Raw genomic sequence first — 11,486 nt, forward strand, 5'->3', positions numbered from 1 at the left:
ACATACTATCTTTTCATTTTTCTGCCATTCTTCATATTTTTTACTGTCTTTTTCACACTTACTTCCAGTCTTTGTGAGGGGATACTGAGCTCGATTTGCTCTCCATCCGCATTGACCTTTTCTCATCTATGATTTTCCTTTTCATCAGTAGTTAGAATCAAAGCCGGGGATTGGGGAGGGAGCATCAGGACAGTGGACAGTATGCTGTAATGGCGGAGACTGGATGTGGATAGTGGAAGACCAGAACTACGTCAAAAGGGGAAAATAGTTTATTAGTTGTACAATTGCCGATTTTTTTTCACATGAAAGTAGATTGAAAGGGCCAAAAGGTGCTTTTTTTGTAACCCCAACAATAAAAAAACAACAAAAAAAAAAAATGAGCAGACATTTAGTTTTGAGGCTAAATGAATGGACAAAAGTAATCAATCATGGAAATTAAAAGAGGACACAAAACAATCAACTTTCTGCATCCAACGATCTCCACAAATTATCACCGCTATTAGCCTTCGGAGGACGCATGACGACTTGAATCGCCCATCATCAATTTAACACTGACCAACAAATTATTGTATGTTATCAATACATCTTATATATAGCACATCATGCAATGTTACAATGTTAGGTATAGCATGGACGTTGTTTTATGGAAAAATCTATGCCAACGTGGTTCAAGAACTATATTTTAAGCAACATAATTATTTAAGAATATTTCTGTGGACTGATGTTACTAATTGATCATCGAAGTTGGACGACGCGTTCAGCCCCGATCTGAACCGCGATCACTCTTATAAGGGCCCTTTCACTCTCACCGCGCCACACACATTCACCCAAGGCACCCTCTCCCGTTCACGATCAAGTAAGGGGTGGAAGTGCAATAGCTGAAATTTAATATAGTGCCGTCTGACTGGGAGATCGACGACGACGACGACGACAAGCATTTATCGCCGACGCCGTCGAAAGAAGAACGTATATGGGCAGAAACCGCAAGACCGGCTTTGGGTTGAGGGGGGAGGGAGCCAACGCACGAGGACAAAAGGGCACTTGGCGGCCCCACCGCCCGCCAAGCCACCAACTAAAGTCAGTCAGTCAGTCAGTTGTCGTCAGCCTTTTGGCCAAGGTGCGTGGGATATCGCGTTTCGTGGAGTTCTGGTTCGGTGGTCCAGATACTGTGTAGAACAACACATTCAGGTGGTTACGGAAATAACAACAGCTGTTCAAATAAGCCTTTGGAAGAAATGGATCACCGCATTCAAAACATTTGAAAGTCGGCTAACAAAACTGATGAGCTCATCACCAAGACGGGCTGAGCCACCAAAAGTATTTGAATCGTAACAATACACATCACACCACCAAAACTTAAGTGCATTCAACCAAGTTTTTGTTGGTCTGCTATCGTGCGAACTTCTCTCGCGGATGCTGCGCGGGGACAGCAATTTTTGAAAGTAGGTCACCAAAAGTACCAACTGGTTTAACTTTTAGCCAGTAACTCGCCTAATCGTCGTATTTTCGGTGAAAGCCCCCGCAAATCCCAATGGATTTCACCGAAATATGTCGCATCTGTTGCGAGATCCGGCCGGACCTGCGTCCAATTCTGGAATCCGACGACGACTTCTTGCACCAACTGTTTCACCAAGTTCTGCGGTTGGAGGTAAGCGCGTGTGAGAGTTGGCGCGCGTGCCTCGAGCGCTCTCTACTACCGTAGCATGGGGTAACTCCGTGGTAAACATCTCCAAATTTCGTATAGATCTCCGCCGACGATGGGCTGCCGCAGAATGTCTGCACGCTGTGCCGGGAAACGCTGCGGAATGTGCAAGAAACGATCGCGATGGCCCGCGCGAACGATGCGATGCTGCGAAAGCAACAGCAACGGCTGGCGCGGGGAGGCGATGGAGAACGCCAGGTCACGGCGGAATTGTAAGTTGATACCTATATGTTTTCTCATTGGAGCAATTCTCTACCAAAACCGGAAATGGATTTTATTTGCATTTTATGATTTGGCTCAAACTTTGTGGGGGCCTTCCCTATGACCAAAGAAGCCATTTTGCATCATTAGTTTGTCCATATAAATTTCCATACAAATTTGGCAGCTGTTCATACAAAAATGGTACGTAAATATTCGAAAATCTGTAACTTTTGAAGGAATTTTTTGATCAATTTGGTGTCTTCGGCAAAGTTGTAGGTATTGTTAAGGACTATTTAGAAAAAAATAGGTACACGGAAAAAAAAATTTCCCGATTTTTTTATTAACTTTTTTTTTCACAAAAACTCAAATTCCCAAAATACGTATTTTTTGATTTTCGAGATTTTTTGATATGTTTTAGGGGACAAAAATCCGCAACTTTTGAGCTATAGAGAAACATGGTCAAAAAATCTGCCGCCGAGTTATGATTTTTTGAAAAACTGGTGATTTTTGGAAAAAATCGAAATTTCATACATAAAATTTTTTTGACCTCATTTTTTTATGCAAAATTGAATTTGCAATCGAAAATTACTTTACAGATTTTTCGATAAAGGGCCCCGTTTTCAAGATATAGCCACCGAAAGTTTGATTTCAGCGAAATATTTGCAGTTTTTCAATTTTTAAAAATAGTGACCATGAGTGACCATTTCTAAAAATATTTTTTTTGAAAAGTTCAGAAAATTTGCTATAAAATTGTCTAAGAGACATTGAAGATTGGACCTCTGGTTGCTGAGATACAGCGGCTTAAAGAAAAAGAAACACGAAAATTGAAGTTTTCTAAGTCTCACCCAAACAGCCCACCATTTTCTAATGACGATATCTCAGCAATTAATGGTCCGATTTTCAATGTTAATACATGAAACATTCGTGAAATTTTCCGATCTTTTCGAAAAAAATATTTTGAAAACAATTAAATCAATACTAGCATTTTTAATGGGCATAATATTCAATGTTTGGCCCTTTTAAAATGTTAGTCTTGATTTAATTTTTTTCAAAATATTTTTTTCGAAAAGATCGGAAAATTTCACGAATGTTTCATGTATTAACATTGAAAATTGAACCATTAATTGCTGAGATATCGTCATTAGAAAATGGTGGGCTGTTTGGGTGAGACTTAGAAAACTTCAATTTTCGTGTTTCTTTTTCTTTAAGCCGCTGTATCTCAACAACCAGAGGTCCAATCTTCAATGTCTCTTAGACCATTTTATAGCAAATTTTCTGAACTTTTCAAAAAAAATATTTTTAGAAATGGTCACTCATGGTCACTATTTTTAAAAATCGAAAAACTGCAAATATTTCGCTAAAATCAAACTTTCGGTGGCTATATCTTGAAAACGGGGCCCTTTATCGAAAAATCTGTAAAGTAATTTTCGATTGCAAATTCAATTTTGCATAAAAAAATGAGGTCAAAAAAATTTTATGTATGAAATTTCGATTTTTTCCAAAAATCACCAGTTTTTCAAAAAATCATAGCTCGGCGGCAGATTTTTTGACCATGTTTCTCTATAGCTCAAAAGTTGCGGATTTTTGTCCCGAATCTCGAAAATCAAAAAATACGTATTTTGGGAATTTGAGTTTTTGTAAAAAAAAAGTTTATAAAAAAAATCGGGAAATTTTTTTTTCCGTGTACCTATTTTTTCTAAATAGTCCTTAACAATACCTACAACTTTGCCGAAGACACCAAATTGATCAAAAAATTCCTTCAAAAGTTACAGATTTTCGAATATTTACGTACCATTTTTGTATGAACAGCTGCCAAATTTGTATGGAAATTTATATGGACAAACTAATGATGCAAAATGGCTTCTTTGGTCATAGGGAAGGCCCCCACAAAGTTTGAGCCAAATCAAAAAATACAAAAAATAAAAATGGTCGAAATCGGCCGGTTTTGTAGAGAATTGCTCATTGGTTTTAATGGTTGATAACAATTTTTTTATTTTCAATTATATTTTTGATTTTTGATCTTCAAAAAGAATTTAAAAAAACTTAAAAAAAAATAATTTTTTTTTTACTTATTTCAATCATTTTGCTCACATCAGGGATGTAATAATCGCAAAAAAAAATCAATTTCGCTAGCGAACTTTCTCCACCCGCGAAAGTGAGAGAAGGCAAATCACGCAAAATAAAATCGCTCCCGAAATTCTTTAAGAAAATCAATCTGCTGATGATTTTTTGTGAATTTCCTTGTCAGCACCTTTTAAAAATATTTATTTCACTTTGTTTACACACATTGCCCATCTACAAAATGTGACAGCTCGTTTTCGACGCGTGACATTACACTTGCAAGTGCAGTAGTGAATAAGATGTTCCGCTGAATAATCAAGATGATTATTTTTTTAGATTTCTTTTAGCGATTTTTCTTGCGCGAGAGAGGAGAGCCATGCTCCCTTCGGATTTTTTCTCTTGATGAGCGTCCAATGATTTTCTTTTGATGATGATTATTCCATCGCTGGCTCACATTATACACCCGTACAGTTGATATACAATCATTAGTTTTTTTTTTTTGTAAAAAAAAACTTATCGGGTTTCTACATCCAAATTTCAATAAAATTCAAAAGTGGATTGAATATTTCAAAACGCATTTTAAATTATTTTTAAAATTTCAACAACCGTACAGATGATATGCAATCATCAGTTTTTTGTGACAAAAACTTAAAATAAAATTTGTACCAGCCTAAAAATTTTTTGAATGAATTACATTTTTTTCAATTTCTAAGTTTTTCTTTGTAAAAAAACACTGTTTTTTTATTTGCTGATTTTTACAGATTTTAAAAATATTAGAAAAAATAAAACATTAAAAAACACCATAAAAAATTTAATTTCATGTTTTTAAAAAATCTTTAAAATATAATATTTAAGTTTGAAAAAAAAAAGAATTCTTCAGTATTTTTTGAAAAGGACCTATAAACTATTGTCTTTCATTAGGTTTATAGGACCTATTAAAAAAAACTCTAGAATTGAAAAGCCAACAAATATTTTTTTCAATATTAAAAATGTTATAATTTTGCAAAAATAAAAAAATACGCAATTTAAACAAAAAAATAGTTAGGAAAATTTATAAATTATATTAGACAGGATGGAGAGCAAAAAAAGTAAAAAAAACCTTAAAAATGTCCATGGAAATAGAAGTCCTATCAACCGAAAACAATCTTAAATGATTTTTATTAAACTTGATTTTGTTAAGTTGATATTTTTTTCATAAATATGGCTCTGTAGCAAATATTTTTAAAAAAAATGTCTCGAGCTCGGCTGAGGGAGAAAAAAAACTTTGAAAAATATTTGCATCTGCCTTATTTAAAAAAATCAACATTTTAAAAATTTAAAAATTTCTGAGCCTTTGAAATTTGCATTTTTTTTGTATTGATTGTGTATTTTTTCATTTTTGTAAATTTTTATGTTTTTTGAAGATTTATAATTTTTTTTTATTTCTTAAAAAAAATATATTTGTTTTTTTAATGTTGAACATTTTTATAAATATGGCTGCAAACATTTTTCTATTTTTTGTTGGCCGAGGAAGAAAAAAAAACTTTGAAATATATTTGCATGTGCCTTTATTTATAAAAAAAATTAAACATTATAACTTTTTTGAATTTTTTAGCCTTTAAAATAAGCAAATTCTTCATTTTTTTTTATTTCGCGGATTTCACGGAAATCTAAATTGCTCTCACCGAGCAGGATTTACATAAATCTTTGTGCTTTCTTCGGGAAATACTAGATTTACACATACATTTTTACTATCCATCGAAATCTGCGTTGTATTCTTGAAGACAGACTCACAGGAACATTTAGCAGAAATCCGCGAAATTCTCGCCACGAAAATCACGAAGATATTTAACCACTTTGCATTTTTTTTTTAAAGAAAAACCTTTAATTGTTTTTTTTTATTTAAGCATGTTTGAACTCCTTTGAAAACATTTAAAATTTTCATAAATTACCAATGTACAGTCCCACAAAAAATTTTTTTTTGGGGAAAAAAAATTCCGTCAATACCTCGATATTTGCAAAACTAATGATTGGAAAGCAACTGTACGCCTGTAAAAAGCATTTTAAAACACTTTTTTCATCCAAATGTTGAAACCTAGGCTTGTAATTTCAATTTTTATATTTTTTATTTTTTTGCCCTCCCCCCCCGACTTTGGTCAGAGTCGAGGGACATAAACTTTGAAAAATATTTGCAACGGCCTTAATACTTTTCATTTTGTTTTCAACACCTTAAAAACTTTCTAATTTCTGAACTTTTAAAATTTACTAAGTCTTTACCCTCTATTTTTTTCAGGCCGTAAAATGAGAGGGGAGACAAAAACTTTAAATACAATTTGTACCAGCCTAATATTACAATAAAAAAAAGTAATTTTGTTTAATTAGCTGATTTTACAAATGGGTCATTCCATCTCAACTGTGCACGAAAAAGTGCAAATTTGAAAATTACCCTCCCTGTGTGCTTCTAGCAGATGCGGCCAATGAAGCTGATGTAGGTAATCTCGGTAATCTCAAATACTCAAAACTTTGAAATTCGATATCTCTGGAACGAAACATATTCATTTCTGTCGATAAGTGATTCTTATTTAAAATTGCCCGGGGAATACGATGGTGAGGTCAAATCAAAAAAATAAGTTGGGGTGTTTTGAGATACGGCCGTTTAAAGTTTTCAATTGCGCAATACAGGTAGAAAAAATAAATTAATCAAAATTTTGATCACGGAAATGGATTCTACGACCAATTTACTTCAAAATTAAGTCTAAGACCGACCTTCTAAGATTTGTGGTTCCTGAGCTATCGCCGTTTGAAACTAGGAGGTTCGCTCTAAAATCGCCAAAAAGTCGATTTTTTGGGGAGGTACAAAAATGGAGGGGGTGGTCCGATTTGGATGAAATTCGGGATTCTTGCATGTTTTGATAGTATCAACAGCCCTGCCAAATTTGAACAGGATCGGAGAGGGTAATTTTCAAATGCTGTTCCGCTTCAGATGGAATGACCCAAATTTTAAAAATCTTAAAAAATAAATCATAAAAAAACCTTTAATAAAATATTTTTTAAATTTTTGAAAAAATCTTTTTAGCTTGAACAAAAAGAATTGTTAAAATTTTAATAATTCTTCAAAATTAAACAACACAATTAAAACAAACAAAAAATAGTAAGATTTGCTTATTTTAAAGGTTCAGAAATTTGAAAAGTTTGAAAATGTTGAAATTTTTATAAATAAGGCTGTTGCACATTTTATTCAAAGTTTTTGTCTCGACCTCGACCGAGGGAGAAAAGTTTTGAAAAATATTTGCATCTGTCTTATTTATAAAATTTTCAACATTTAAATAAATTCATATTTCTTAACCTGAAAATTTGCAATTTTTTCTATTTTGTTTGGTTAATTGTGTATTTTCTTTAAATTTTTCAGCTGTGTTAAAAATCATAATTTTTTTTTAAAGATTTTTTATGTTTAATTGTTTTTTTCAAAAATTTTTTTTGTTGTTTTGAAGAATTGCAAAATTGTTAACATTTATAAATTAAAACAATTATCTTCTAAAATTTTTAAGTTTTTTTCAAAACCTTAAAAATCATGTTTTTTAAGATTATTATTTTTAAGTTTAGTTTTTTTTAAGATTTTTGAAATCTGTGGAAATCAGCAAATTAAAAAAAATAAATATGTTTTTGTAATATTTTTAACAAAAAAAAAAAAACATCAAAACTTCAAATTTTGTGTAATCAATTAGAAATTTTTAGTTTTGTAAAATATTTATACTTTTTGAAAACTTTGAAATATTGAAAATTCAGTATTTTTTTAATTCCAGAAAATCTATATAGTATTGATATTTTTAAAATTGCTATTACAAATTTTGATCGTAATTTCTCGATCCACGAGCGAGATTTCTCAATAATGAAATGTCGAGCGTAATTTCTCGTTGGTATAAATCGTCGATTTGTCGATGGTAGATTGAACATTTTACTGAAGGATGCAAATGATCATTTCGAGGCATTTTTCAGCAAGATTGTTCAGGTTTGCTCACGAATGACTGATTACTGAGCGCTCCAGAGAGTATACCTATGAGTCAATCTCAAGATGATCACCAAATGATCATCTTGTGATCGACTCATCTTGCTTTTTTGTTTACAAACTTTATTAAAAATCATTCTTTTTTTGTTCTACTACTTTATGTATAGGCAAGTCGATCTTCTGACTGAATTTGCCATCGAAGATCAACTCATAGACTCATGCGAGGACGTCGAGGGAATCGTTGATGAAAACGTAATCATCGAGGAAGTGTTGGAAGAATGGATCCTCTCGGACGCTGATGATCACGCTTCTGAATCAGAACTTTGCCCAACGGATCAAGAAGAATCCCACACCATCGTCCAGCAAGAATCGTCCGACTCGGGACACGTTTCGACCGACCTCGAAGAGACCAACAAGGACAAGCCCAAAAAGCGCCCGCGCAAACGTCTCGTAAGTCCTCCTCCGCCGCCTCGCAAGCGCCAAAGGCGTGATGATCCGGAACGGCCGCGCAAGAACGACTTCCGGTGTTACGTGTGCAAGAGTGAGTCGCTGGGATCGGCGGAAGCCCTGTACGCCCACTTGAACTCACACGCCGACGAGCTGCCGTACACGTGCTCGAGCTGCGTGATGGAACGGGTCGTGATCCGGAGCGTTACGCAGCTGAACGTGCACAAGCGGATGCACGAGAATCCGGTCAAGTGTGGATATTGTGACCGGAGGTATCATAATGCGCGTGCCGTGGAGTTGCACGTCCAGTTGCACCATCTGGGGGAGAATGTGGCCCAGCCGGTGGAGTGTGGCCAGTGCGGGAAGGTTTGTCCTTCGCTGCCGGCGCTGAGAACTCACGAGAAGTTGCACACGCGTGCGCTGGGTTGCGAGTTTTGTGGGAAGTTGTTCACGGGGCGGCACAAGCTGCGCGAGCACATCCGCCGGAAGCACGCGACGGAGAAGGAGTTTTCGTGCAAGGTTTGTGGGAAGGAGTTTGCCACGCTGCTGGCGGTGCAGTCGCACATGAAGATCAAACATTCGGAGCAGGAGTTCAAGTGCGGCTTTTGCGAGAGGAGCTACAGCTCGGATCAATCGCGCCGTTTTCACGAGAAGAAGCACGCGAAGGATGCAGGTTACCAGGCGAGCAACCGGTGGACGCAGTACTACACGCTGATCGATTCCGGGGAGGGTGGCGCCAAGAAGAAGCAGTGCACTCTGTGCCAGGCGATCGTGGGCGCGATTGGACCGCACATGACTTCGGCGCACTTTCCGCAAAAGTATCGCTGCGGTGTGTGCGAGGCCGAGTTCGGGTCGAAGGCTAGCTACGCGATCCACGTGGCGGAACACGAGAAGGGGAAGGCGCACCGGTGTCCGATCTGCGAGAAGGAGTTCTCGGTGAGGAAGCTGTTGCTGACGCATTTGAAAACGAAGAAGCACCGCGATCATCCGCTGTCGAAGCTGTTCTTCAAGAAGGCGCCCACGACGGTGGAGGAAATGTTTGGCGCGGACATGCCGGAGCAGCTGCTGGAGGATTGGGAGGTTGCGGGTTGAATCGTTATCAAGTTTTTGTTGTTGTATGTTATTAAAAAAATAATCGTTTATTAATATTTAAGGGAAATACATATCATTCTGAACGGACGGACTCGATCTTCTCCTCATCTAGGTCAATCTGGGTTGTGTCGGCGAGGACCGGAGCGGCGGCAACGACAATTTCACGTTTAGTCACGGTAATGTCCTCCTTGGACGCGCCGACGTGCTCGTACTTTTTCACCGTCGATAGCGTCTTGTGGACGCGCTCCTTGTGTGCCTCCATGCGCCACTTTGTCTTGAACTTGGTTCCACATTCGAGGCACTTGAAGTTCTTCTTATCGTCGTGCGTTACGCGATGTTCCTGCAGCTTTTCGTCGGTCGGGAAGGTTCTCCAGCAGTCGTCGCAGTTGAACTTGTACTGGTGCACCTTCATGTGGGTGTTGAGCGAGCATTGCCAGTTGAACCAGCGCGGAGGTTTGCACTCGGGGCACTTGAAGCGACGGTTCTCGTGGACCTTTTCCAGGTGAAACCGAAGGCGACTTCGTTCGGAGAACTTTTTGTTGCAGATCTGACACTCGTAGCCTTCCTCGCGGTGGCCAGTCTTCATGTGGTTACGGTACTGAACCAGGCTGGTGAAGTCCTTGTCACAGCGGAGACATCGCTGCTTGACCTTTTCGATTTTCTTCAGCGTTTCTTCCTGCAGAATTTCGACGTTTTCCTGTTCAACTTCGACGTCTTCCTGCTGTGGAATCGTTTCCTCCGTCTCCATAGACAAATCAACCAGCTCAAATTGAGGCTCAGTATTCTCGTCGGCGTTCTCCTTGTCCGCCGTGGCCGTACTCAGCAGCTCTTCTTCGAGCTTCAGCAGCCGCTTTTGCGCCAGGTCACATTTCTTGACAAACTTCTGAAACTGAAGCATCACCGCGATGCAATCATTGCACACCCCATTCGGCAGGTCTGGCCGCTCCTGGTGCGTGCCCATACAGCAGGCCACAATCTCCGGCATGTTGTTCAGCTGACTCAGCGAGTGCTTCATCGGTTTGTCCTCCTTCTTGGCACAGAAACGGCAAAAGTAGTCCTTCGATTCAAAGTCGTCCTTTTCCTCGACACCCTGCCGGTATTCCATCACTCCGAGCTGCAGCGTTGGAACCGTTCCCGGGTACAGCCTCGGTTTCTTCCTCGTTCGGTCGATGAACCGCTCCTCAAAATGCACCTCGCAGATCCGGCCATTCTCCGGCAGCTCCGTTTGAAACTTGGTGACCCAGGACGTGCTCCGCCACCAGTGGATCAAATCCCCAAACGCCATGCTAAACAGCACAATCTGGGACCGCTCGGAGATGGCCTTACAGCCCGGAACCACGCAACATTCATCGCTGACTGCACTGTCCTTCGGCGAAGCTTTGTTGACGATCTGGAAGCAATCCCAAGCTGATTATCCAAAACCCAAATCGAAAAAAAAAACCTCCCCCAAACTCACCGTACTCCTGGTATTTTTCGGGGCCATTTTGCGCACCCACACTGTCCGGAACCCGGAACGACACGGAACCACCTGTGGAATTTCGTGCAAAAATCGAACGAAAAGCGACGCGCTTGGTTTCGGGGTTCAAAACAACTGCGTCCCGTCCCGATGACGTCACATCGACAACAACAAAACAAGCCGCTAACCCGGTAGGAAATTGTTCGTCGACTTTGTCGACTGGAATGGCGGTGGGTTTAATGTCGACCTCAGCATCCAGTTTAACACTTCAAAACCCAATCAAAACGAATCACTTGGAATGGTAAATAACTAGGGTATTTTAACCATTAGTGGACCCCCTAGTAGAGCCGAAGCACATTTATCACAAATTTTCAATATTTTATGCACTTTTTCATAACCCTTTGTACAAAATAATGGAATCTGGAATCTTTTGAACAATTTTAAGTATTTGTTTCATCAGTTATTTGTTTTTAAGCAGAAAAATAGCCATTTGAAAAAAAAGTTTGTTTTGCCTGTTATGGACCCACTTTTCCTATAGTGGA

The 11,486-nt window shown here is 38.3% G+C and overlaps 2 protein-coding genes across 2 annotated transcripts; one reads left to right on the forward strand and one right to left on the reverse strand.

Moving 5' to 3' along the window:
• Positions 1-893: 893 nt before the first annotated feature.
• LOC120424258 (zinc finger protein 490-like) lies at positions 894-9,575 on the forward strand. Its single transcript, XM_039588321.2, has 3 exons — positions 894-1,648; positions 1,745-1,914; positions 8,117-9,575. Exons 1-3 carry the CDS (start codon positions 1,532-1,534, stop codon positions 9,486-9,488), a joined length of 1,659 nt encoding a protein of 552 aa, XP_039444255.1. The 5' UTR covers positions 894-1,531; the 3' UTR covers positions 9,489-9,575.
• LOC120424260 (putative zinc finger protein 840) lies at positions 9,512-11,106 on the reverse strand. The gene is made up of 2 exons (XM_039588322.2): positions 10,945-11,106; positions 9,512-10,878 (listed from the first exon to the last, which is right to left on the reverse strand). The coding sequence occupies exons 1-2, from the start codon at positions 10,969-10,971 to the stop codon at positions 9,562-9,564; spliced, it is 1,344 nt and encodes a 447-aa protein (XP_039444256.1). The 5' UTR covers positions 10,972-11,106; the 3' UTR covers positions 9,512-9,561.
• Between the last annotated feature and the right edge of the window lie 380 nt (positions 11,107-11,486).

The sequence above is a fragment of the Culex pipiens genome, chromosome 1 (genome assembly GCF_016801865.2).
Source record: "Culex pipiens pallens isolate TS chromosome 1, TS_CPP_V2, whole genome shotgun sequence".
Lineage (NCBI taxonomy): Eukaryota > Metazoa > Arthropoda > Insecta > Diptera > Culicidae > Culex > Culex pipiens.